The sequence below is a fragment of the Myotis davidii genome, unplaced genomic scaffold, assembly GCF_000327345.1.
Source record: "Myotis davidii unplaced genomic scaffold, ASM32734v1 scaffold2314, whole genome shotgun sequence".
NCBI lineage: Eukaryota > Metazoa > Chordata > Mammalia > Chiroptera > Vespertilionidae > Myotis > Myotis davidii.
In genome coordinates, this window is record NW_006285722.1 from 16,217 (window position 1) to 44,149 (window position 27,933).

A 27,933-nucleotide genomic window follows, 5' to 3' on the forward strand; every position below is an offset into this window, starting at 1 on the left:
TGAAGGTTCAAAGAATTGCTGTGGGGTTTTAAAGTGCCTCCTGCCCGCTGGGCTTGCAGACTGGGCCCACACAGCACCCGGAGGAAGAGGCAGCGAGGGCACCGAGGGCACCGTGAGTAAAATAACTTCACTCTGCAGGGAAGGCAGCTGGGCTCCCAGTGTCCCGGCTGCTCTCTCAGGAGGGCAGCCAGCAGTCTGGAAGGGGAGGAGAGGAGTTAATTTCCTGTCCCCCCCCCCTTTTTTTTGTAATTTAGAGCATTGTGACTGTTCTGTTCCCTTTACTTTCAACTGTACAAATTGCTTTCTGGAACCCTTTGGTATTGCCCAGTGCTCAGAACTAAGATTAAACTTCTTCTGGGGCTGTTCTCCCTCCACCCTGATTTCAACCTCAGATTTCCTCACAGAAAGACCAAGGAAAATCCAAGAACCCTGGGAGAACGGGTATGTCCTGATTAAAGCTCAGACAGACACCTTGATGGACCCCCAGTTTGCTCATGTTCTGAATAATCAGTCCTTAGCCTAGCAGAGACCAAGTTTTCTGGTCTCCTTGTCAGAAATCATTTGGTTCTGCCAACTCGGAACGGGGTTTATGAAATAGTTTACTTGGGCTTCTTCTCTGCAAACAATTCTGTTAATAAATGTGTCCGTAAAGAAGTCAACAAATTTGCTTTATCTATGGCGCAATGTCATTTTTATTCTTCAATAATTAGCTGATCCACGAGAATCTACAGGTCCTAAATATACAGGGTGGGGCAAAAGTGGGCCCACAGTTGTTTGTATGGAAAATAATACAATAATGAATAAATACTAATACAAGAATAAACTCTTGTGTTGTGTGTACTCACAACTATGAACCCACTTTTGTCCCACCACTGAGCACACGAGAGGTGGCTTGCATAACTAAAGACCTGAATTCTTATTTCTTGAAATCCTTTGAATTTTAATAGCTGCTTGTTGCTGCTAGGTACCATTTTGGTCAGAGCAGGTTTAGAGTTTTAAAGAAGAAAAAGGAAGGGTGCTGTGGCCTGGAACAAGCTCCTTTTCTCATCATTCCCAGGGACTCATCCCACCCTAAATGGAAGTAGACCAACAATTGAGAGAATACCTCCACACCCGTTTTTATTCTCACCTCTAAGTCATATCACTGTCTCCTCTCGTCCGTCCGGGTTTCAGACTCCGGACTAAGGCAACAGCGCATTGTGTTTCTCGCTTCTTCCTTTCCTACCTCTCCTTTTGTTTTCTTTTGTTAATCCAAATTTCTCTCACATGAAATAGAGTTTGAGGTTTGAGGTGTGGTCGGTATTATTTGGTCCAATAAACTTAGGTGGGGACAAGAGGTAATGAGTTTGAAAAAAAAATGATCTCACTCTTGGTGGGTGAGCCTCACTCATTCTTTGAAAATTGATTTGTGTAGTGAGCAATCAATGGTTTTTAGACCTGTTCGGTGTGTCTGGAAACATCAACGCTACAGATATGAATAATATAACAACTGAATGAAGTCACAAGAAAAAAAAAGAAATAAAACTGCAGCCCATGGAAAAAAACCTCTACTCTTCAGAGCAAAAGAACTCCCCGGATGTTGAGTAATTCAAATAGAGCATCTTGGTGCCAGGCCACCGGGCAGTTTCCTATAGGGTTGGGCTCACCAGGAACTGTTCCTTATGTGGAAAACATTTTGAGGTGAGCTGCATACTTTCACTAGGGGGCAATGACATTTCTGAAGTGGACAGCTGCTACTATGCCCTCTGTCCTCTACCAGTCCCACCTTTAAAAATTCACCCCATTCCTGCCGGGCCGATGTGGCTCAGGAGTTGAGTGTTGACCCATGAACCAGGAGGTCACAGTTCGATTCCTGGATGGGGCACATGCTCAGGTTGTGGGCTCAGTCCCCAGTTCGGGGAGTGCAGAGGGCAGCCAACCAGTGATTCTCTCTCATTCTCTCTCTCTCTCTTTCTCTCTCTCTCTCTCTCTCGCTCTCTCTCTCTCTCTTCCTCTCCTCCTCCTTCTCCTTTCCTCTCTGAAATTAATAAAAATATTTTTTAAAAGATAAAAATTCATACCACCCATCTGCATCCTTTCTAGCCCTGCCAGGTTAAAAAAAAAAAGAAAAGAAAAAGAAAATCAAATACATATGTGGGAAGTGCTGCTTTAAAATAACAGGCAAGTTTCAGAAAAGCCCATGTGTGAAATAACTCATATGTACTGGGGGCTAAAGGGAAGGAAGACACATCATATTACCAGGAGTCAGTCTCTTTCCACAGAGATAGCCCCAAGCTCCAAGTCATGAGTTACGAGGTGTGTCTTTTTAGGTCCTACCCTCTCCTTGGGTCTCTTCTGTCTCATGGCATCTTCTCTCTCCCTTTGGAAACATGAGGAAGGGATCTGATAACAACATTCACAATAAGGCACTGACATTGATGACTTGTGAGACTCATTGTGCCCCTGTTATGTGTCCTGTTTGCATTCTAATCAGGAACAGCAAAGGAGTGATTCTGTAGTTGTGGGATTTCAGAAATTAGGGTGAAGAGTGAGGATTCTTTGAAAGGAGGGCAAGGGTGGAAGGCTCTCTCCAGCTTTGTAATGTGGCTCCCCTTGTGGCTTAACTTGTTTGTAAGGGAAAAGGGCAAGCTCAAGGGCAGGGCATTGGGAGTTACTCTTAATTTTAAAGAAACATAAAAATAAGTTATCTATCCATACTTATAAAAGGGGAATCATTAGCGACAAATCCAGTATAAGCCTGGCTTTAGAGACTCTGCAATGACGCTTCTATGCTCTTAAGAAAGTCACCGCCCCTCTCGGTACCTTAGTTTCCTGTCTGCACAATAAGGAGGCTGATTACCAAGCCTCTAAATTTGCAGTCAGAGCCAATATTCTTTCATGATATGAATGGGCATGTGGCCAGTCAATGCCCGAGGACAAATGACACTTTAATTTCTTCTTAATCATGTATCTTCTGAATAAGACAAAAACTACCAAGAGTTAGTCATTGGCTTCCAGGTGAGTCACTCACCAATTAATTTGAAAGGTTATATTTTTGTTTCTTTAGTGCAATTATTTGTCAAATTGACTTTTTTGTGTACAGTAATTTATTCCTTTGTGGGTTCAGAATAACTGATTAAACAAACTTTGGTAAAGAAAAGAGTTAACAAAGTATCGGGTTAGATTGCCGTGGCGGAGACTAGCAGAGGAGAAAAGCCACACTCACATATCCACCAAACAGGACATGTCTGGAGAGCTGTTAGAGGCTGAAAAGAGAGGAAGGTGTGGAAGAAAGGATAACTTAGGGCAAGGGCACTTGGGGAAAGAAGAGGTTTTTCAACTGAGCTTCAGACAATGACAAAGCGTTCCATAGGCAGAAATAAGAGAAGGGATCATCCCAAAGGGAGAGACAACCTAAACACAACCTGGACACAGGATCAGGGCGCTCAGGGCAGCAGAAGACAAGCAGCAGGCCCTTTGAAGTGTGACTGGTACGGTCTTGAATACAAGCTAAGGAGCATGAGCTTTATCGCTTAGGTTGGCCAACCTCTCTCCCAGGAGAATAAAGTGGTTGGGTCCAGACAAATAAAGTAGATGCAGGCAAAGGGAAGGCATTGTTATATCTCCAAGAATTGAAAAGTCAAGATATTTTCTAATTCAGGAGAAATCTGGATTTGAAGTGATTGGTCGGCAAGAGAGAATGGGTTGGTAAGAGGAGCCATCTGGCAACAGGAAGTAAGAAGGGTCCTGTGGCAGAGCTGGGGGTACAATGGGAGCTCTCCAGGGCTCTCCTTTGAATGAGGGGGATAGGGAGTCTTTCTGGGTGTTGGAGCAGGAAGTGATATGAAATCAGAGCTGTGTTTTAGGACAGTGGCTCTCAAGATTGATTGTCTGGCACTTAGAGGGCAGGTTTGATTTTTTTGAACACAACAAAGTGTTGATAAATTAAATTAAAAATAATTTTAAGTAATCAATTTGGCCTAAATTCATACTTATAAACTAGATTCTAGCTAGACAAGTGGTAACAAGCACCCAGATTTAAGAAAAATTTGTGAGAGAAAAATGCTTAAAGTGACAAATTTTGATCATTAATTTTTCTCCAAATTATGAAATGACTGCAATTATTTGGTTTTGGCTCAAAACATGTTGGCCCAGTAGGTGCAACATCTGTGCTCTGTAGGGTCATTTGAGAACCTCTGCTTCAGAAGTTCACCCTGGACGCACTGTGTGGAATGGAAACAGAAACAGTTGAATTCATCGGAGCCAGAGCTAGGAGCTGTCAGTAGGAATTGGAAGGAAAGGGTAAAACTGTCTCAGGAAACATCAGAGGATGATCATGTTTGCTTCTATCAAAAATAGAAGTCAACCCAAATTGGGGGGGGGGGTGTGTATTATTCAGGGTTCTTCACAGAAACAGAACAAATAGGATATGTATGTATCCTATTCTGTTTCTGTGAAGAACTGAGACAGAGATAGAGAGAGAGATTTATTTTAAGGAATTGGCTCATGTGACTATGGGGCTGGTAAGTCAGAAATCTGCATCCCAGCAGACTGAAAAGTCAGGTAAGAAGTTAATGTTGCTGCTTTGAGCCTGGAAACTCACACAGGGATTCTATGCTGCCATCTTGAGGAAGAATTGCCTCTTCTGCAGGAAACCTCAGTCTCTGCTCTTAAGCCCTTTGTCTGATGGGCTGAGGCTCACCATATAATGGAGGATAATCTGCTTTACTCAAAGCCTGACTTAAATGTTAACCCTATCTTAAAAAATATCTTCACACAGATACCTAGGCTGGTATGTGACCAAACAACTAGTTACGTTGACAAATAAAATTGACCCTGACATAGTGTTCATTTTGGTACTTCCTTGTCAGGCAGGCAGAGACAAAACTCAAGAAATCATTAACCTCTTAAGGCACTATGGCTACAGGCCCAGAGGACACCAGTTTATGTTCTATGTGTACCCCACTTGTCCATCCCTTCTGTCCTCTCTCCTTCTCCGAGAAGGTCAACAAATTCAGAATTTTTTAATAGCCACTGGTGTGAAACTTTATCAGAGTTTTTCTCTTTTTTTTTTAACCTACATAAGTTCATTAGTCTGGCCTAGGCACAAAAATATGATAGCTGTCAAAGAACTCTAAGAGGTTAGCCGGACCTGATTGTTTTCTTTCATAGAAATCGCGTTGCCTTTCCTCTGAGGGTATCAGGGCTACAGCCCTTCCTGGAGGCCTTTCCAGCCTCTCTGCTATGGGAGTAAATTCATTTGCCCCCCTTCTCCAGGATCCTTTCCTAGGAACTTTCCCCTCGATGGGGGTCTTTGACGCAGAGACTATGTAATGTCAATTTACACATTTCAACCAGGGTTTTCCAACTTCAGTCTTGAGTGTCTTCTAAATTCTTGGGTAACTTCCCTCTGAGCTCAGTAACTTCCCTTCACGTTTCTTTTCGGTTGATTCTAGAATAGTGGTTTCCAGGCACTCTGGGGCTAGCCATGTGGTTAGGAAGTTTAGGGCTGATTAGGGGAAGCTCTGTGAGGCCCAGACTCCCTACTCTCATTTCAGCCAGATTTTTACCTATTTGTATATATTAGAGTTACATATTGAAATCATATTCCTTTTGAAAATATGGCTCTGCTTTAAAACAAAATTAAACAACTAGTTTTCGGTGCCTTCCCCATGCAATAGTCTATTAGCTCTGGTCTGTCTGCTTCAAGTAACTGAGGCAAAAGTAAAGAAAGTTAATATTGCATGGTAATATTGTGTTAGAATTTCACATATAGTCTCATTTAATTTTCATGGTAACCCTTCTAGTTAAGTATTACAATATCCATTTAGAAATAAAGTTCAACAAATTGAGTAACTACCTGAGGTCACAAAATGGTTAAGGGGTGGAGTTAAGATTCAAACTCCAGTCTGCCCAAAGCCCATGTCCTTCCCACCTCACCATACTCTAGCCAGCTCGGCAATAAGGGTCTAGACAAAGTTTGCACACATATATTCATTCACCCATTCAAATATACATTTTTAAAAATTTACTTTATCTGCCCTTTAATTTAGCAAAAGAATTTACCGAGTGCCTACTATGTTGCAAGCACTGTGCCACCTTGGACCTAGAATGGCAAATAAAACAGGGTCCCGGTGCCTTCTCCTGCTTTGGAGATTCTTGCAGTGAAACGCAGGACAAGCCCTTCCTAGGTTGATACCAGGAGGAAGGAAGGGACAAGGGCAGCAGAACAGGGTCCTCCCTGAGGAGTGTCTGCGTCAGGGAGAAAACAGCCCCAGTTCAGAGGAGACAGAACCTCAAAGCTCATCTCTGCATCAGCTGGCCAAGGCCAGAGGGATGAGGCCGGATGGTGGGTGTTACCCGCTCAGGAATGCTGATGGAATGCACAGAGGGCCTCTCCCATATGGACAGGATGTGCTGCCTGGTACCTGACTCTGGCCACAACCCACGCACAACTGGGAAGCTTTTTGTTTTCTCTCCCAAAGAGACTTTCCCCCCATGAACCCTGTGAACCCTCCCATGGAAAATAAAAAGAGGGGCACCTGGGGAAGGCCTCCAGGCCCCTCCAGCAGAGCAGCGCAGGGCAGGGGGAGAGGGAAGGAGGAAGGCGCTGCATCACCTCAACCTCGGAGCCCTTGGTGGGGGCCATTTATGCAGAACCTCCCTCCTAGGCCCCAGGGGTCACTGGTGCATAAAGCAAAAGCATAACCTAATACCCCGTCCTTCTTAAATATCCCCTGGTTATTATTCATAATTTCTTATGTCGGTAAATAATTTTAGTGTTGCCAACCCCTTCTGCATCTCTCATCCTAGTGGTCACAATCCCCTCAAGTATGCGTGTTTCACCCATTTGATAAATGCAGAAGTAGACCCTGAGGGCATTGCCCAGGGTCACACAGGAAGGACGGGCCAGGCTGGGATCTGGATCCAGTGTTCTGAGGCTGGGTCCAGGGTGCTCACTATGTGACCACGACCGTGAGCCTAGCACCACAGCCGTGAGCCAACCATCGGAAGCCTAGACCCGGCTCTCCAACCGCCCTCCCTCTTGACGTCTGTGGCTGTTTAGGGGGTGGAACAAATTTTTTATGTTCCTTAGATACCAACCACATCTAAACAAGGTGGCCAAGGAGAGGCCATGAAATGTGGACTCTCACATTGACCTCTACATTTGTACCTTTTACATCCAAGGATTTCAGTCCCGGGGGGCGGGGGGTGGGGGGGGCGGGATATACATCTAGACAGGTTTCCTGGAAAAACAAACATGTGGGTTTGGGGGAAATGTGCAAACATTAGTGCAGCGTCAGGGGCTGAGGAGACACAATCCTGGGGAAGCGATTGAAGAGAGGCCTGGTTGGTGGTTCTGCCCTTTGCAGAGGCTGTGTCGTCTGAGCAGGGAAATGTGTCTGCTCTCTCTGTTCCAGGAAGTGACCAGGCGTTTCTTTTTCTATTGAAATTACTAGCTATGGGACAGGACTTTACAAGCTGCAACATGTTAAGGAAATGATCCGGAGCCGGCAGACCTGGGTTTGAATCGCAGCTTTTGCATTTTCTAGCAATGTGTCTGAGCAAAGGGATCTCTTCAAGCCTCCTTTTCTTCATCTGCAAAATGACAAGACAGGTTCTCCCCTAGACCTTCCAGGAGTAGGGCAGGTCTGCTCACACCTTGATTTTGACCCAGCGAGGAGACTCATTTCACACTTCTGACTCCAGGACCGTAAGAGAATACATTTGTGTGGGTTGGTTGTTTTTTCTTTCTTCTCTCTCTCTCTCTCTCTTTTTCTTTCTTTCTTTCTGTCTCTCTTCCTCTCTTTTTTCTTTTAGGGTGACATTGGTTAATAAGATCATATAGTTTCAAGTGTACATTTCTATGATACATGATCTATACATTGATTGCATTGTGTGCCCACCACCCAAAGTCAAATCCTCTTCCTTCACCATATTTTTGGTCCTCTTTACTACTCTCCGCCCTTCCCTCTGGTAACCTCCATACCGTTGTTGTGTCTATGAGTTTCAGTTTTATATCCCACATCTGAGTGAAATCATATGGTTCTTAGCTTTTTCTGTCTGACCTATTTCATTTAGCATAATATTGTCAAGGTCCATCTGTGTTGGTGCAAATGACATATTTCATCTTTTATTATGGCTGAGTAATATTCCATTGTAAGCCACTAAGTTCATGGTAATTTGTTATAGCAGCAACAGGAACCTAATACAGATTTTGGTAAAAATACCAGCTCTCAGGTCTGTTGAGAGGATGATCATAAGTGCTGAGCATGTGGTTGTTAAAGGACAGCTTTCAGCATCATTTTGTTACTTTAAAAAAACAGAGTGACTTTCTAAGTTATTATGTGCCGCTGATGCATAGGGCCTGAAGGAGAAGAGGACGCCTAGCAGAAAAGGAGAAAAATCTAGTGATCTGCAACTTCAGAGTATCTTGTGCATCAACCCACTCCTGCCTTACAGACATCAACTCACAGCCATGCCTCCTGGCATTTCCTACCACATGCTTGTCTGGATTTTCTCAACTCATTCTTCTTTTCACTCAAAACAAGCTCCTACCTATCTCTTTCCTTCTCTTCTCCCTCTCTTGTCAGCATTTTTCCACTCTGAGTCTGACTTACAATCTCCCAGAGTATCCAGTTGTCTCTCCCCATTTTACAACTGTGTGGCAGAATCGCCTTTGAGAAAGTATGGGTGTTACAGGACATAATTGGCTCATGGGGGCCAAATCCTTTTTCAGAGTCCCTCCAGCTCTTCTCTGGAACCATAAAGTCCCTCTCTGACCTTCTTCCATTTCTCCACGGCCCTTTTCCCCCTTTATTCCCTGTGTGCGGTCATGTTTGCCTTGAATCGTGTTGCTTATAATCACACTTGGTTGAAAGAACAAATGTGCATTTTCTGTGCTTTCGGCCCAACTAATCACCACAAATGGGCTGCACCTGGCAAACGGGTGCCTACGCAGCAGTGGTTGGTAATGGTGCTGAATTTGGCCTCTCCAGAAACTTGCCCTTTACTCTCTATATGTGTGTTGTCTGAACTTCTACCTTTCACAGTCTATTTACTTATGTTTCAAGTTCAGGTGGTAACCCAACTGGTCTGTGCATACCAGTGGTGAGCTTTACTACGTGGCCCACCCACCCGGCTCCATGAGTAAGGCTCCCCTGGGTGCAGTTTGTGCATTAACTCCTTCCGGGCCCTCGGGCTCCCTCCGTCTGGTGTGTAACAATCTCGGGAAAGCTTGCGTGGCATTGTAAGCATGCGATGACATTTCCAAGCAGAAATAAATGAACGGCATTTCTAAGCAGAAACTATACCAACGGGTCTTGTAACACAGGCCAGATTCTTCTATTTACTCAGCAAACATTGAGGGGGGGGCGGGGGGGCGCCAGTATGTGCCCAATTCTGGGCCAAAAACACACAAATGTTAAGTCTTCAGCTCTCACAGCTACTCAGGCGAATGGGAAAGGGGAGATATTCGGAGATGTTTAAGATTACTTGGAAGGTTGTTAGTACTTACAATGGAGTATAACAATGAAGTTCAAATTTAGCAAGGGCTGCGTCTTTGTCTCCCACTGATCTCCATACAACCTGAGACTTCAGCCAAACTGACTAGATTGCAATCTCACGGGCTCCTGGCTCTTCTGGGCTCTAGTGCCCGACCCTCCCTTTACCTGGAATGTCACCCATCCACCCCTAGTCTGCTTATCAAAAACCATACATATTCTGCAAGGCTTACATCTCCCCTCCTCAGGACCTCTACTTAGGGTCTTCCTAGCTGTATTATAAGACACATATCTCAGCTTCCCTACTAGAGCATAAAATCCTAGACTAAAACTATCTCCCTGGCATTTTATTTCTATGTATGCCTCAAAACACAGCTTGTATCATTTAATACAATTTTATTTAAAGCATGAATGCATGAAGTGATTGGTTAATTAATTTAATGACTAAAACACGGAAAGATGTGGATAGCTCTTCTCAAGGTGATTCCAGGGCAAGAGCCAAACACTTACCCTTGTGTTCCTTCCAGGGGGTCCTAGGGGAGGGAGAAGCCCACTCATCTTCAGGGCCATACAAAGCACTAAGCCTGAGCTCTGGAGTCACACAGACCAAAATCTCCAGCCTCGCTCTTGCACGTGCTGGTTGTATAACGCCAGGAACTCAGTTTACCTAAATTAAAGCTTTAGTGTTCTCATCTGCAACATGAGCCTCTTCACCTTTTTCCTGTTTCTACCTAAATGTGTTATGAGACTTAGATGACTGCATATACAGTACCCAGTGGAGTGGCATGTAGAAGGAACTAAATGTGCTAGTCCCTCTTTTCTCCCACTCTCTAAGGTAACAATGTGCTTTTTTATTTGCCAATTACTGTTTTATGAATTTACTTTTTTAATTATAGGTGACATACAGTATTATGTTAGTGTCAGGTGTACCGCATAGTGATTCAACCTTTATCTACTTTACAAAGTGATCACCACAATAGGTCCAGTAACCACTCACCATACATAGTTTTTACAATAGAATCAACTCTATTCCCTATGCTGTACATTACATCCCCATGACTTATTTAATAAGTAGAAATTTACCCTTCTTAACCCCCTTCCTTTTCCACCCTTCTCCCCTCCCCTTTAGCAGCCAACAATTGGTTCTCTGATTTCACTTCTATGTGGAATCTAAAAAACAAATGAACCAACAAAATGAGACAGAAACAAGCTCATAAATCCAAAGACCGAGTGCCAACTATGTTTGAAGATAACAAAATATTCTGAAAATAATGGTTTTTAACAGCTGCCTATAGTCCCTCTGGGAACCAACTGTCAACCCTGGTCAACCCTTTGGGTTTCATCCCAAGGCCCCTCCCTGAGCCTCAGCCCCACCCAGTCATTGCCCCCTCGGGTCTGCCTTTGTTGACTTGTGGGGCCTCAGTTCGTCACTCAGAAGTATGCAGTCTGTATATTCCACACCTTATAGAACCCCTGCAAGTACTAATCAGACTTTGGCAAACTTGACTCTTTTTTTCTTCTTTATAAAATTACAGTGATTACTGAGTTTAGTAACCAAATGTCCTCCATTGCTAAGGGATTTCATGACTTTGGTTTGGATGCTTTGAAATGAGAAGGCAAAACACCATTGTGTGACTTAGCCATGCTGTAGATCTTGCAGTGGTATTTGTCACCTGTGCCTATTAAGTTGTAATATTCTCAACTGTGTCTCCAGCTTGGGGGAAATCCTGAAGATGGCCAAAGACGACTCCACCATTCGTTGCTTTCAGGGCCTGCTGATTTTTGGAAATGTGATTTTTGGTGTAAGTAATGAGTATTTTTTTTCTGACAATTCTGCTCTTTCTGTAATTATGATTTTAGATCAATTAAAAGTGAAAGTTTTTCCCTGGTTGGTGTGGCTCAGTTGAGCGTCGTCCCATGCACCAAAAGGTTGCCAATTTGATTCCTGGTCAGGGCACATGCCTGGAATATGGGCTCAATCCCCAGTGGTGGGCATGCAGGAGGCAGCCTATCAATGTATCCTCACATTGGTGTTTATCTCTCTCTCTCTCTCTCTTTCTCTCTCTCTCTCTCCCTTCCTTTCTCTAAAACTTGGTTTTTAAAAATATTTTTTTAAAAGTGAAGGTTTAAAGGAAATTAATGATATAATTACTGGCTCCCTACACCTTTTCTTCAGTTTAAGAAATATGTTAGTGAAATATACTAACATATTTAACTTATAAATAATCATATATACCTATGTAATATATCAAAAGAATAGGTTAAAAAATAGATATTTCCTTCTTAAGTTTAAAGCAGAGAAATGTAAAAGGGGCCCCATTGGTCACGGTCGGCATCCAAACACTCCCACTACACACTTGCTCTGGTGTTTCTTTCCTATTTCACCTTCATTTGATTTCATGGGACTCTGCTGTTAAGGCTCTTGGGGGCAAATGTTTGCGTCTGCTTGTTCTCATCACACAGAGGCCACTGCAGGGTGTGAGAGTAGCTCAGAGGCCAGGCTGGGGGACATGCTGTGGTGGGAGAGCAGGTAGGAATCAGGAACACTGGCTCTTGGCCCAGCCCTGCTTCTGACTCCGTGTGACTCAGAAGGTGGGAAAGATAATCACCAAGGTTCTTTCCAGCTCTAACATTCAGTGGTTCGCTGGCACTGACAGATATGACCAGCACCAGTTACAATATCACAATCCGGGAATTTGGATGATAGTCGTGGAGGTGGGAGATTGTTGTTATACAAGAAGACATTGTTTGATTGGCTCATGCCCCCAAAACTTTATAATGGTCTGAAATTGGGTCTTTCCCCAAATAGCAATGAGATCAACATGTGGATGGAGGCGTGCAATCAATTAGTGGCTGGAAGGAGCTGTTTGATTTCCTGACAATGAGTTTGAATCAGTTGCTGAAACTTATGCAAGGGATAGAGACCGTCTTTCTTCTCCCCTACCCCCCACTTCTCCATCCCTTCCCAATGCTGCTCTCCCACCAGCCTGACAGAAGTCCCTCTGCCCCCAGATGTGTGGCATCGCACTGACCGCCGAGTGCATCTTCTTTGTATCCGACCAACACAGCCTCTACCCCCTGCTTGAAGCCACCGACAATGATGACATCTATGGGGCAGCCTGGATCGGCATGTTCGTTGGCATCTGCCTCTTCTGCCTGTCCGTGCTGGGCATCGTAGGCATCGCAAAGTCTAGCAGGAAACTTCTTCTGGCGGTAAGACCTTAAATCTCTCTACAGTTGTCTCCTGGACCGATGTTGATGGATTGTTTCTTCTTCCCTGAGCACAATGCTTTGGTGGGGTTAAGGGAGCAGAGGGTGCCAGGTGAGATGGGAGAGGAAGAGGCAGACTCTCCCTGCAGTAAAGCTTGACCCAGTGGGGGCAAGGATGCCTTCTGCTATCGCAAGTGCAGAAGACTCCAGTACAGGGAACCCAAAGGGGACACCCCAGGGATGACCCTGTTGAATACTCTCCAGACCTGTGCTTCTCCAACTGTTGTCTGCGTGGACCCAACTGGTACAGCCAAGAGTTGATAGGCCAAAGGACAGAGTGAGAACTTCATAATTAGATTGTTTTCTCTTCACAATGAGGTTTAAAATATTACTGTAGCATTAGTATTAAAACTTGGTTACAAAATACAAGATTTAAGATTAGCATATAAAATACAAAATATGCATGAATTTTTCAGAGAAAACATGAGCCTTTTCTGACACTTTTTAGCTCAAGGCCGATGATGTTGTGTGTTGTCCTGCGTTACAGTGTTTCGCATTCCCTCTGCTTTCCAGGGATCCCAGAAGAGCTAATGCACACGGCCTAGGGTACAGCCTCAGCTCCCACCGGCCTGTGGAGGCTCTGACTCTGTGCACCTACAGAGGCTCTTTGGCCCCAAGACACCTGTCCTGCCTTTGCAGAGAAAGTAAATTTGAGATATTTTGCAAAAACCGGCAGATCTAAGAACCCTGGGCACTGGGTTAAGACCTTTACTCTCTGCCCCCAGGCTCAAGACAGTGGTTTCTCACTCTGTGACGGGGTCCACCCCCCACACCCCATCCTGAAACAACTCTCCTACTCAAGGCTGTCGGACCTGAGTTCCACGTTTAGGGAACCAGTCCAGCAGCTTAGATGCCTGTTGGTTCACTCTTCCTGTGCTCTGACCTTGTTCTGGCACCCAGGGAATGCAGACCATTTACATTCTCTGGTTCCCTAGTGTGAGTTAGTTCCGGGCAAAAGCCCCCACTTTTGGAGGGTGGGGAAAGGAATGCAGGGAAAGGTAGGGGAGGGACAGATGTCCCTAGAGACATGCTTCAGCTGCATCTGTCTCACTGTGGGCCAGTCGCGTGTGCCTGACGCAGCCAGGAGAACTGAGTGGGGAAAGAACACTCTTCACCACGCCCCCAAAGAGAAGGAGCAGGACGCCCTAACAGGGGCTGACGCAGAAAACATCTGCACCCCGTGCCTCCTTCCCAGAGAGTCTCGAGGAGTTCCTGAGCTTCTTTCACAGGAGCCAGCCAAGCTCTTGACAAAGAGCAAGACAGCAGCTAATACAGGGAGGGAACTGCTATGAGGCCTCTGGAGGTGCTCCTGCTGTTTACCCTCCAGCCAAAGCTTTCCTCTGGGCCTAGTGCTCAGGGGAAGAACAGGTTTCCCTGTGTTCTCCCCCCAACATGACCGAGGTACCTTCCCAGAAGAACACAAGGTCTGATAGTGTGTGTGCAGGGCTGAGGAAAGCAGACACAGAACTCTCGAAAGTAGTCATCGTCCCAGATTCAGGGATTGTTTGTTGTTCAGATATTTTCCAGACCTAAATAGAGGCAGTGTGGTATGTGGGCAACATGTGCACATGCGTGCCGCACACACATAAACACACACACACATGTGTACACACATCAGTTCATTCTCTTGTATTTGTTTTTCTCAGTTAAAATAGAAATGCAGGAGACTGGACTGAGAAAGCTCTATATTCAGTGAGCATTTGTTCTCTGAGGAAAAGGAAAGGATTGGGCTGATTAGCACCAAGTCTTGCTCCAAGCAGCTAATCAACAAGGGTTTGTTGAATAACTATGTGAACAATTGGATGATTGCCCGGCCAGTGTGGTTCCGTGGTTGAGCATCGACCTATGAACCCAGAAGTCACAGTTCAATTCCTGGTCAGGGCACATGCTTGGGTTTCAGGCTCAATCCCCAGGAAGGGGCGTGCAGGAGGCATCATTGATGTTTCTATCTCTCTCCCCCTCTCCCTTCCTCTCTGAAATCAATAAAAGTAAAAAAAATTTTTAAAACTTTAATAAATAAATAATGAGATGATTATATTTATATGACTCTACAGGGGTGGACAAAAGTACGCTTACAGTTGTGAGTACATGAAAAAGAGTTTATCCTTGTGTTATTTCTTATTATTGTTGACCTACTTTTGCCCACCTCTGTACTGAAAAAACATAACAATTATTTGTTTTAAAAAATCTTCCCTTGGCTGAAACTGGTTTGGCTCAGTGGATAGAGTGTCGGCTTGCGGACTGAAAGGTCCCAGGTTCGATTCCGGTCAAGGGCATGTACCTTGGTTGCGGGCACATCCCCGGTTGGGGTGTGCAGAAGGCAGCTGATCGATGTTTCTCTCTCATCGATGTTTCTAACTCTCTATCTCTCTCCCTTCCTCTCTGTAAAAAATCAATAAAATAATTTAAAAAAAAATCAATAAAATATATTTTAAAAAAAATCTTCCCTTGGAGGTAAATGTAACTCTTTTTTTTTTTTCCTTTCAGTATTTCATTCTGATGTTTATCGTCTATGGCTTTGAAGTGGCATCTTGTATCACGGCAGCAACACAACGCGACTTTGTGAGTAAATCCCAACAGCACAGAGCAAAATGATCATGCAGATCATCATTATTATAAGATAATAGTTAACATGGCCGAAACCGGTTTGGCTCAGTGGATAGAGCGTCGGCCTGCGGACCGAAAGGTCCCGGGTTCGATTCCGGTCAAGGGCATGTACCTGGGTTGCGGGCACATCCCCGGTGGGGGATGTGCAGGAGGCAGCTGATCGGTGTTTCTCTCTCATCGATGTTTCTGACTCTCTGTCTCTCTCCCTTCCTCTCTGTAAAAAATCAATAAAATATATTTAAAAAAAAATAGTTAACATGTATTAAGCTCTTACTCCACACCAGTCACTCTAATATGCATATTAATAAAAAATATATAATTTTACTTAATCCCAATAATAACTCTATGAAATGGGTATTATCGCTATTGTCAATTATAGATGAAAAAAATGAGACCTGACAAGGTAAAGTAACTTGTCCAAGGTTACAGAGCTGGTGAGTCGAAGGCAGGAATCCTGAGTCCAGGCAGTGTGACTCCCAGGGTCCAAGCTTATAACCCCATGTGCTTGTAACCCCTTGTAACCCCTTCACCGCTGTGCCATGGCCACTGCTCCCCAATAGGACAATCACCAATCACCACATCTAAAACTTCCTCTCAGTTCAGCATCCTGCTTTCTTTTCTTTTCTCCAATCCCTGGCCTGAGCCACCCTGCAATGCCTGTCCACCCTGGTCTCCCAGGGATTTCTTTGAAGATGGAGATTTCTCCCTAATGGGGCCTTCAGCCAAGCCACTGGAGCAGCCTCATACCCACCCCTACCCCTAGTCAGTGCCTCTGAGCACAATGATTACTCCAGCAGACAGTGTTCAGTGCCCCCAGCAATGGGCTGAGCAAGTCACTTTGCCTCCTTGGGGGTAAGTGTGCCAATGAACTCTCTCTCTTGTATTGCCTCCTCCCTCTGTAGTTCACACCCAACCTCTTCCTGAAGCAGATGCTGGAGAGGTACCAAAACAACAGCCCTCCAACCAACGATGACCAGTGGAAAAACAACGGAGTCACCCGAACCTGGGACAGGCTTATGCTCCAGGTAAAACCTGTGATCCTGGGAAGATGCCATTTTGTGCCCAGAAAAGTCCCCAGAGGTGTATGTATGCCTGTGAGTGAAGTCAAAGGGTGGGGACGACAGCCTCCAAGGGGATTTCCTTCACAAAGGGACTTGACGTCAGCAAGTGCATCTGATGCTCTTATTTACCAGCAGGGGCAGGAGGTGTACACATGACTCAGAGGGATCCCTGGAGCTATATTTATTTCAAGCCATGATATTGATTAGCTTGCATGGATAGGGATAACGACAGGTTCAAGAAACTTAGATTAATCGCACACTTTGCCTCTTAGAACTCAGACATCACTTATATTAAGATGAAACGTGTTGGATCCTCTGCCTCACAGTGAGCTCCAATGGCAGTCACTGTCTGTTTGCTTATTCAGTACCTTCTCACACTTCCTATGGACCAGGCCTGCTAAGGACCAAGAGTCATGACTTGACTTGATCACCCAGTTGTCTCTACCTCATATCCAAGTTTTCCTCAAATGTTATAAAAATTCAAGTATTTCAGAATATTACCACCTCTCCGTTGCTGTACGTATGTAAATTCTTATCCCCTACATAGCCTAACGCTCACCCTGCTCCCAAACCCCCACCCCTAACATCACTCCAACACCAACATTTCACAGTCTGTTATCAATAAGCTCCCTCATGGCCTCCACCCCTTCTTTGAATTCTCTCCCCTCCATTCTATAATTTCTTTCATTTATTTTAATATTCCCATTCCACTAATGTTTTTTCACCCTCTTTGGCCCTTCAATTCATTGGCCACTTTTTCGCTTTATATCATTCTCTTGTTAGCAAGAATTAAGCTCCTCAAATGAAAATGTGAATGTTCACATATTTGAAAATTCCATTTGCCAACTTCTTTAAAATCCAGTCTGAAATACATTTGACTCAAACTTAACCATCTTTACCCAAAATGCTCAGGTCAAAATACGGGATAATTATTTTTTTTGGTAAGATATTTTCCATAATCCACTGGCAAAAAGGGACATGCTTTAAAGGTAGTTGATTTACCATCAAGTTTGCTTGAATATATTTATTGTAAAACTTGAGAGATGCCCATAGGTTTCATTTCTTCCCTTGAAGTATTCTAGCAGAATTTACAACATGAAAGGAAAGTGATATGAGTTGTGTTTTACCCTCCATCCTCAATTCTGTCCAGAGTATAAGGAAGTTAGCTATGTGTTAATAGATCTTTCCTATGTAGAGGCACAGCTGTGTGTCACAGGCTTAGATTACTTTTTCAGTTTATTTTCTCCCATTATAAAAGTAATACATATTTACTGCAGAAAAAATGTTACAAATATAGAAAAGTAAGCAAAAAGCATTAGTCATAATCTCTTCACCACTAGAAATGTTAATTTTCTGATTCTCAACTTTTTCATATGTAATATGAGCCTAGTTATGCCTCTCTCACATTGTTGTATATAGATATTAGTATTGTATTTCTTAAGTATTAGTATTTATTGAGGGTGTACTATGGACCAAGCAGAATACTAAACATGTTAAGTGTATTAACTAACTTAATTCTCATGACAGCTCTATGAGGTGGGTACTTTATTTATCCCAATTTTACAATGAAGGAAATTGAGGTTTAGAGAGTTTAAATGACCTATCAAATGTTAAAAAACCCCTTCAAGGGCTAGTAAAGTAATAAATATAAAAATATTTTACAAACTCTAAAATGTAAGTTCTCGATACCTTCAGCCCTCATTGAGGCACTTGTAGTAAATGTAAACTATGGTACACTCTTTATATTTTCATTCTCCATAAAATCTCAGTTGCTGCATTGATGGCCCTAATAAGGACCACAGAAGAGCATTTTGTATCTCTCATCTGCTGACAGGAAAGTTGCTGTGGTGTGAACGGCCCATCAGACTGGCAGAAATACACGTCTGCCTTCCGGACGGAGAATAACGATGCCGACTACCCCTGGCCTCGTCAGTGCTGTGTCATGAGCAAGCTGAAAGAACCTCTCAACGTGGATGCCTGCAAACTAGGCGTGCCTGGTTATTATCACAGCCAGGTGAGTCCCCGCCCCCTGCCCCTTCCCACTTCGTAAGCAACATACTGGTTACTGAACGTAACCGTCTCTCCGTAAGGAACTCTGCATTCTTCTTCCTAAGCCTTATGCTATATTCTCCTCTTAGTAACATGTCAGTGCTGATCGAGGGCTGATGGGGGGAAATGTTACATTTGAATAAAATGAACAGAACATGAGAATTGCAATAGCAAAATCCAACTTTGTTTAAAGGAAAGCGATTTGTACAATGTATAGAAGTGGTGTCTCAAAAACCATTTGCCTTGGACAAAGAGTTGTTCTAGTTTTGCAGAATGTAAATTGGAAGGAATGATCTGCCAGTTCCAAAGCAATGGAAATTGCTGAGGCTGAATGCCGTAATTATATATATCCACATTCCTTATTCAGTAATCATACAGGATAGCCTTAATAAAACGTTAGAATAATGATTTGGGTAGAAGGTAATTTACATACAGATGGTTTTTGAAAAGGTGTCTCCTGTCTAATGAGGATGCTATGTTGATGATGGAAACTAACATTTACTGAGTACTTACCAAATGCCAGACACTGTTCCAAGTGCCAGACCTATATTAACTCATTTAATGCCCACAGGTAGGTGCCAGTATGGTCCCTATTTTCCAAATGAGGGACTGAAATACAGAGATTCCAGTGGGTACCTTGCCCAAAACCACACAGGTAGTGAATGGTAGTCAGGATTAAAATGCTAGCGTCTGGCTCCAGAGCCCAGACTCCAAGCCAAGAAAGAACTTGGAAATATTCCCATAAAGCCTTGAAGAGAATCCTCACACATGTACAGCCAGCCTCTGAAATGCTGTGCACTGCTTTGCAAGTAACCACCTGGAGGAAAGCTAGTGTGGGCCAGTCTATTAAATAATTGAGAAATGTCTGGCTCTTTAGTCTTGGAGTAAATCATACAAAGTGCACTTCCAGCATGAAGGGCAGCCCTGCAGATCATCCGTCCACACCTGGAAGGGCGCCTGGCCTAGGAATGGTCAAGTTCATCAGAAAAGGACATGATACAGATTATTTTGCAGAGTCGTTCAAATCAACCCTCATTTAGTTCTTTAGAATCATTTTAATCAGTTATGGTCACACTGCTATAAAAATTAAATGTATTGCCTATAACTATAATGCACGATATAATTATCACTCTCAGGAGTCATAAAATGCTTTCAGTATTTCAACCCTGGAGCTGGCCCGTGCAGATATACCTTGACTGGATTGTAACTACATACAAACTGTATTATCTCCTTGAAAGGGACAGAAATAATACTATTTCAGAAAAATACTATTACATCCTAGTAATGAGGGACCTCCACACCTGTTGCAACAACCCTTCGGGCACCCTCCCTTACAGTTGCTTGGCCTCACCTTGTCCTTGACATTTCCACCTCCACTACCCAAACTCATTATCACTCAACCCTGCTCCCCAAATTCCTGAATCCTGAAATACCTCTCTCCGTCCCTGATTCCCTGTGTTCCTATTTTCTCAATCTCACTCATCCTTCAACCTCAACATAATCTCTTATCCATTAATCCTTTCAAATTCCCCCACCCCTGTTCCCCAGATTCTTACAAAATAGGCCATCCTGGTGCCTCATATACCTCCCTTCTATTATTGCAGCTGACACCTTGAACTATATTAGAATTACTTGCTCACAAGTCTGTTTTTCCTATTAGTTTCCTTGAGGGCCATGCATTATTAGTTCTATATCTTCACTACTTGGCATAATGCCTGGTGCAAAGCAGGCATTGATAAATGGTGGGTGGGCAAATTAAGAGGTGAATGGTTCTGTTTCCACATCCATGTTGTAGTTTTTCAAGATCTACTAGTATATTGTACGAGTGAATGCTAACAAGATTAGAGAAGTCATCATAAGTGTGGTAAGAATAGAAACGAACCAGAATTTTACATAGCATGTCAGATGCAGCTATGTATATTCTTGGATCATGGTCCATCTGCCCTGGAAATGCAAGTGTGCAAGTTTAGATCACTACACTCGAGAATGTTATGATGGATGGAGCTAAGAAAGGTCCCGTTACGCACCGCAGTAATGATGAAAAGGCACTAAATGAGAAGAGGTGAAAGAAACGGGGGTTTTGTTTGTGAGCTCCATGAGGGAAAGACCCGTTCCTGTCTTGTCACAGATGAATGCCCATCCCAGAGCCTCAGACAGATTATTGGACAAATGACCATCTCCCAGGATTGTCAGGACGAGCAAGTGAACAATAAATGTAGGAGTGTTTGTGAATTATCAACTGTGTCAGATAGGATATTTTCGTAATCATTACTGAGATGATATTTGCACAAAATTCTGAATGAAGTAAGGAGATGGGGGAAGAGGGTTCTAAACAAAGGAGGCAGCAAGTGCAAAGTCCCTAAAGGAAGAGCATTCTTCACTTTTTGGAGGGACATCAGTACGGCAAGGCCAGAATCAGCAAAGGAAGAGTGGAAGGCAAGGGTGGATCTAGGTTTTGTATGGACTGAAGCTTATAAAATTTGTAGAGCATGGTCCTCCTAAGGAAAAACAATTAAAAACATGCGCAGCCCTAGCCAGTTTTGCTCAGTGGATAGAGCATCGGCCCATGGACTAAAGGATCCCAGGTTCAAATCCAGTCAAGAGCACATACCTCAGTTGTAGGCTTGATCCCTGTGCAGGAGGCAACGGATCAACATGTCTCTCTCACATGGATATTTCTCTCTGTGTGTCTCTCCCCCTCCACTCTCTCTCTCTCTAAAAATAAAAAAATCAATGGAGAAATATCCTCCATGAGGATTTACAACAACCAAAAAACCCCAACAAAACAAAACAAACAACAAAAAAAAAACATGCACACAGGTGCAGGCCTTTGAAAGGGTCTTGCAAATGAGCAGCCCTGAAGCTCAAACTCACTAGCTTTGCAGTAACACAGCCTCTGGCAGTGAAGCTGGTTTCTCTCTCTGTTCCCCCAGCTTCTCGATTCTAGAGATTCTATGGTATGGAAGGGCCATATCATCCAGTGCCTGTGGGCCATTGTGAGGGCTTGGGGTTTCTCTTGAAGGGTGATGGGAAGCCATTGGAGGGCTTTGAGCAGGTATGCACAGTGATCTATCTGACTCACGTTTTACAAGGATCCCCCTGGCACCTATGAAGGCTAGTAGAGTGCCAAGGATGGACTCAGTCCCGGGGGAGACCAGTTAGAAAGCTATTGTAGTGATCCGGGAGTGAGGACCAAGCTGGTAGCAGGAAGTAATAAGTGTCTGGATTTGAGATATATTGTAAAAGTAGACCCAAAGGATTTGCTTAAGTGTTTGAAGTCAAATAAGAGAAAAACAGTTAAGGATAATTTCAAGAGTTTTCATTTGAGCATCTAGATCAGTGGTCCTCAACCTGTGGGTCGGGACTCCTTTGGGCAGGGGTCCTCAAACTACGGCCCGCGGGCCACATGCAAATACAAATATTGTATTTGTTCCCATTTTGTTTTTTTACTTCAAAATAAGATATGTGCAGTGTGCATAGGAATTTGTTCATAGTTTGTTTTTTTTAAACTATAGTCCAGCCCTCCAATGGTCTGAGGGACAGTGAACTGGCCCCCTGTTTAAAAAGTTTGAGGATCCCTGCCTTTGGAGGTCAAATGCCCCTTTCACAGGAGTCGCCTAAGATCATTGGAAAACACATATATAATTACATATTGTCTTTGTGATCAATCACTATGCTTTAATTATGTTCAATTTGTAACAATGAAATTGGGAGACACCACAACATGAGGAATTGTATTAAAAGATCGCGGCATTAGGAAGGTTGAGAACCACTGATCTAGATGATTGGAGGTGCCTCTGACATAGATGGAGAAGAATAAATTGGGGAGAAATCAAGGCATAGCAAAGGCAGGGCATGCCAGTGGGTTAACAAGGGACTGGGGCAGGGGCAGAAAGGACAGAATCTCAAGTGGGCACCTGTAGCTCGGGGGCGGGGGGAGGGGAGGCCCGAAACTTCAAGGTCAGCCATTCAAGAACATTTTCCTGTGAAACTCTGTGGTTCAGGGAACCAGCTGTTTTTTGCATTATGCAAAGAACATTCCCAGGGCTTAGTGGAGGGCAGTCAGAGAGCAGGTTTAGCCCTACACGTGTGTTATCACTCCAGAACTTTGCATAGTGACTAGAACAGAGTGTGCCATATGTGAAAACTTACTGGATTATAGCATGCATGAATAAATAATTTGATTAATAAAAAAATGAATCATGCTTTTGCACACATACCAAAGCTCCTCAAAGTCTCACTAGAACCAATAAATATACGTTGAAATATGATGATAAATGAAAATTTAGAAAGCATGATATAGAGGTCCCTATATCATGTGATTAAAACAACAACCTCTGATTTTCATAGAACAGAACGCTTTTATTTAAAAACAAACAAATCAAAAAGTAACTCTGCCCTTGAGCAAATCAGCAACAAAATCTTTTGGAAAGGAAAAAATTCAAATTTTTATTAAAAATACTTTACATTACACAAATATTCAATGCGAAAAAAATGTTAAGCTAAAATACCAGCCCAGCTGATGTGGCTCAGCAGTTGAGTGTCAAACCATGAACCAAAAGGTCACAGGTTTGATTCCCAGTCAGGGCACATGCCCGGGTTGCACAGGCTTGATCCCCAGTGGAGGGCATGCAGGAGGCAGCTGATCGATGATATTTCTCTTTCATCAATGTTTCTGTTTCTCTATTTCTCTCACTTTCTCTCTTTTGAAAAATCAATAAAGGAAAAAATTAAAAAAGAAAATATAATAGCAACACCTTTTTTTAAAAAAAAAAGCTTTAATCAGAAGTAATTACAAAAAAAAATAGCATAAACCTTTGCTGTGCAGATTGAATGATAAAGACATAAGTAAATGTGATATAGAGGAGTTGTTCAACAGGATTATTTCTGTTCCCCGGGCTGTTAATAACTGGCTGCCCATGGGGATGTGGAAATAGCCTGGTCATGTTAAACTGGACTTTGATTCACGCAGCAGTCACTGCCCCACCCATCTCTTACATCTTTTTTTTTCCTGGCTCCTCTCACACCGATGTGGAATTGCCCGCTCCTCCAGGGCTGCTATGAACTGATCTCTGGACCAATGAACCGACATGCCTGGGGGGTTGCCTGGTTTGGATTTGCCATTCTCTGCTGGACTGTGAGTATTTCCTGGCACATGCTTTATTTCTGAGAGGACGGTGATAAAGAGAGGCTTTGAGATTGCCCTTCGTTGGCCCAACCTTACTCGACTGTCTGGAAACCAAACCTTGGACCTGAGAGCTAGTCAGGAAACTGCTGGCACCTGAGCAAGGACAGCGGCGTCACTTCGGGGGTGGGGAGTTACCTGCCCCTACCGGGGACAGGATGTGTCCTATTCACCAGCTCCTGCTGGGTGATTGCCTGCTCCCCCAGGTCTCAAATCTCATTAGCTCATTATGGTGAGGTGTCAAAGACTGCCATCATCTATGGCTCCCGCCAGACACTGATCTGCCTAGCTCCGCCCAAAGAGCTGTCTCAGCCAGTCTCGCCTGTCCCACTGCCCCCGTTATTAGATGCACATGCAGCAGGAGGGAGGAGCAGTGGCTCTCAGCCCTGGCTGCGCATGGAAACCTCCTGGGGGAGCTTGGAAACCCAAAGCACGCCAGGACCCCAACCTCTGAGATGCCAATTCAGTTGATCTAGGGGTGGGGTCCAGGAATTTATTTTTTTTTTTTAATTTCCAGATGATTCTAATTTGCTGTCAAGATTGAGTCATTGCATTAGGGAAGCAGTCCTAGATTTTGGGTGTCAGGGCCCCTTTACTCTCTCAAATTATTGAGGTTTTCAAAGAGCTTTTGTCTGTGGGGGCTATCCCTATCGACTCTCAACACTATTGGAAAGTAACACAGAAATGTCAAAATACTTATTAATGCATTTCAGATAACAATAAAGAAAACAATTGCGTGTTAGCATTAACAACACATTTTTTGTGTGGGAAAATGACTGTTTTCCTAAACAACAAAGTAGTGAGAAACGTCGCATTGTTTTACATTTTTGAAAGCCTCTGCAGGGTGTGGCTTAATAGCAGACAGCTGGATTCTCATATTTGTTTTTGCAGTCCATCCGTTACAATAGGTTGCTTGGGTTGAAGGATTTGAAATTTTTCACACTGATATGTGGTTGGGGAAAAGAAAAACCAAAATGTTTCAATAGCCTTAACCTAAAGATAAGTGTGAATTTTCTTTGGTATTACCCAAAACCTGACAAGTCGTATTCTGAGGGTTAGCTGCCATATGGAGTCTAAGACAATGTCAACGAACTTTTCAGACTCTGTTACATTAGGATACATTATGTTGGCATGGCTTGCATTTGGCATAAATCTTTTGCCCGTGCATGATTCTATACCATTGATTACCTGTGAAAATACTGGCTCATGGTGTTACGTAGATCTTCCAAATGTTGGCCAATTTCTTTATGCAAGACTAGAAATCGCATTCACTGATATTGCCACTTTAGAAAAGAACTTAAGCCTTGGGGTGCTATCAAGCTTGTGGGGACAAATACAAGTTTCATGATTTTTGTTGGAAAGCTCAAATTTATCACTCTCAACAAATATTGTGAGTTTTTTCCCCTCAAAGTGACAGACACCCAACTCTGAACAGCTTTTCTGTTAGTCATTTTTTTCAAGTAAAAATGGTGTTCCATGAAAAATAACCAGTTCAGTGCACAGCTCGAACAATCACCCAAGTGCTTTTCCTCAAGACAACCATCCTATTTCAGTTTGCAACAAAACTGCTTTAGGCATGCTTCCTTCTTGTCCTACAGAATGTTAAAAGGATGTGTACTCAAAGGTGATCATTTAATAAAATTAGTCATTCTTACTGCTCCGTCAAGGACAATCTCAAGTAAAACTGGCTTTAAAAAAAATCTTTATTGTTGAGAGTATTATAGCATACATATATGCATTGCCCATGGACACAGATAATGGGGTGGTGAAGGCCTGGGGTGGAGTGGGAACTGGGTTGGGGGAAGAGGAAATATCTGTAATATTCTCAGCAAAACTGGCTTTTTTTCAGCAAGTGCATAGCAGTGAGAATGCAATGACAACTAATACAGTTTAGTGCCTCTGCCCTGAATTTTGCTAAGATGCCAGCAGTGTTACCTTCCACTGCCTTTGCACCATCCATTTAAATGTGAAAACAGTGAAAAGGACAAATAAATTATTAATATTGTTATGCAAATATTTTTGCTTCGTGGATCCCTAAACTGGCCCATCAGGTGTTTGTGCACCACACTTTAAGAAATGTTGTGTTTGGGGTGGGAAACTGGATGAGGCAGGTGGGAGGAGAAAAGCACCTCCTCGGAGAAGTTTCCTATGACCCCTCAGACACTCCGCACACACCTCTAGCTGGGAACTGCTCCTCTTTGAGGTGTTTGTCTCTGCCCAAAGCCTGGCAACCAGCTGCTTTTTGTGTCCCCAGTGCCTAGCAGGGCCTATAGTAAGTGCTTGAAAACCCATTGAATGAATGAAAAATGATAACAGTGACGTTTCTACTATGCCATGTTAGCAGGAACTATATGGGCTAATGTTTAAAGGCTTTTGAGGATCTTAGAACTCCAGGCCAGTTGAAACCTTTGATATTTCTGCAATCATCAAGTGGACGGGACTCTGGATCATGTAAGTCCCCTTGACGTTCAAAATAGGAAAGGGAACTGGACCTATGGAAGGCCTGCTAGAGACAAGGCATCATGCCACATCCCCACAGCAGTGGCTAGGTGGGTAGCCAGACTCCTACCTGACAGGAATAGAGAAATTCAACAGGGTTCTTAAGAATTGTGCTTCAGAAGAGCTCCTGGGCATGTCCAGGCCACGGCGGCTTACGGAGGCCCTCCCACAGCGGCTCCACAGGCAAACCCTGAGTGACTGCCTGGGCTTGACCCCCAGCCTCACCACCTACTAGTTCTGTGACCTTGAGTACCAGTTACTTAAATTCTTTTTGCCTCAGTTTCTTCATACGGTTTTGGAAGCACTGAATTGAGTTATATGTGTAGCAACTAGAACAGTGCCTGAGGTACAGTAAGTTATCAATAAACATTAAACACTATTATTATTACTTCCGTATCTCATTTAATCTTCTCACTCTGGGATTGGTGAAGATGTTATTAGATTACTTTACAGATGCAGGAAGTGCGTGGCAGGTCTGCCACAGAACCCAGATAGCCTAACCCCTTATCTGAGGCAAATTCTTGAGTTTTGGGGGGCAGCTGTTCCAGGTCACAAGCATTTTTGGGAAAAGAGAGAGTCCCCTGGGAAGAGAAGTTTATACTAGAAGCAAGAAACACATATTCCAAAATGATACAGACTAGAAGTAGGAATCCCCTAGAGCAGCGGTTCTCAACCTGTGGGTTGTGACCCAGTTGGGGGTCGAACGACCCTTTCACAGGGGTCGCCTAAGACCATCAGAAAACACATATATAATTACATATTGTTTTTGTGATTAATCACTATGCTTTAATTATGTTCAATTTTTAACAATGAAAATACATCCTGCATACCAGATATTTACATTATGATTTATAACAGTAGCAAAATTACAGTTATGAAGTAGCAACAAAAATAATTTTATGGTTGGGGGTCACCACAACATGAGGAACTGTATTAAAGGGTCGTGGCATTAGGAAGGTTGAGAACCACTGCACTAGAGGGTAATGAGCCCTGATGGGAAGAAGGAAGAATTTCCCGGGGGGTGGGGACGGGGGGTGGGAGGGGGAAATTTAACAGAGAAATGACTGACATTGCTTAAGGGAAGATTACTGTTCAAAATCCAGTGTCAAAACCTGAATGAACTTAACATCACTTTTCCCCAAGTATGAGATGTTCCTAAACCAACCCCCTGTTATTTTTTTCTGTCTTTTATATTCTAGTTTTGGGTTCTCCTGGGTACCATGTTCTACTGGAGCAGGATTGAATATTAAGAATGCAGTGTCACCACAGTCCCCCCTCCCCCACGGACTCTGCATTTGGTGCTGGAACTGCTCTCTCCTAATATTCCACGTGTGCCCACAGGAACCTGAGTTCTCCCTCAAGCTGCCAAGTCAGTGGGTACGGAGTCCTTTAGGCTCTCTGGCTCCTGGAATTCTCCCCACTTGTATTTTCACCCTAGGATTCTGCAACATTTTTATGGACCGTAAGAGAGGGGGGATTTGGAAAGTAGACAATAACGTCTCCCATCCCTGTTTAGTTTTTAACAGGGGCGTAAAGGCATTCACAGGAACCTGTGCTATCCCAGCCAGCCAAGTCCGTGTTTAGACAGCAAATCTGCCTGTATTTCTCACTGCTAACGGATACCTTCAAAGACTTTCATTCATCTCAGTGTCGTCCATGTGGAAGAACTAAGGAAAAGGTGCCGAACTATATCTTTTGCCTTTTGTTCTGTGGAGACTTGGGTGATTCTTTTAATGCTACCTTGGGATCCTTTCACTCTCCAGGACAACGCCCAATCTTG

General features: G+C 43.6%; 1 protein-coding gene across 2 annotated transcripts; it reads left to right on the plus strand.

Annotated features, from left to right (window-relative positions):
• On the plus strand, positions 1 to 27,867 carry UPK1B (uroplakin 1B). 2 transcript variants are annotated; one of them, XM_006756427.2, is made up of 8 exons: positions 1 to 112; positions 11,197 to 11,284; positions 12,495 to 12,695; positions 15,240 to 15,314; positions 16,262 to 16,384; positions 18,255 to 18,434; positions 23,523 to 23,606; positions 27,353 to 27,867. In XM_006756427.2, the coding sequence occupies exons 2-8, from the start codon at positions 11,216 to 11,218 to the stop codon at positions 27,401 to 27,403; spliced, it is 783 nt and encodes a 260-aa protein (XP_006756490.1). In that variant the 5' UTR covers positions 1 to 112; positions 11,197 to 11,215; the 3' UTR covers positions 27,404 to 27,867. The 2 variants fall into 2 exon arrangements, with proteins under 2 accessions (XP_006756490.1, XP_006756489.2); XM_006756426.2 differs by lacking the exon at positions 1 to 112 and adding an exon at positions 1,597 to 1,680.
• The last annotated feature ends 66 nt before the right edge of the window (positions 27,868 to 27,933 follow it).

Excerpts from the sequence above, each read along its gene's own strand:
- UPK1B (XM_006756427.2), top strand. The coding sequence starts at position 11,216 with ATGGCCAAAGACGACTCCACCATTCGTTGCTTTCAGGGCCTGCTGATT. Across the intron at positions 11,285-12,494 it reads TTGGAAATGTGATTTTTGGT|ATGTGTGGCATCGCACTGAC; the intron begins GTAAGTAATGAG and ends CTCTGCCCCCAG. Across the intron at positions 16,385-18,254 it reads GGGACAGGCTTATGCTCCAG|GAAAGTTGCTGTGGTGTGAA; the intron begins GTAAAACCTGTG and ends ATCTGCTGACAG.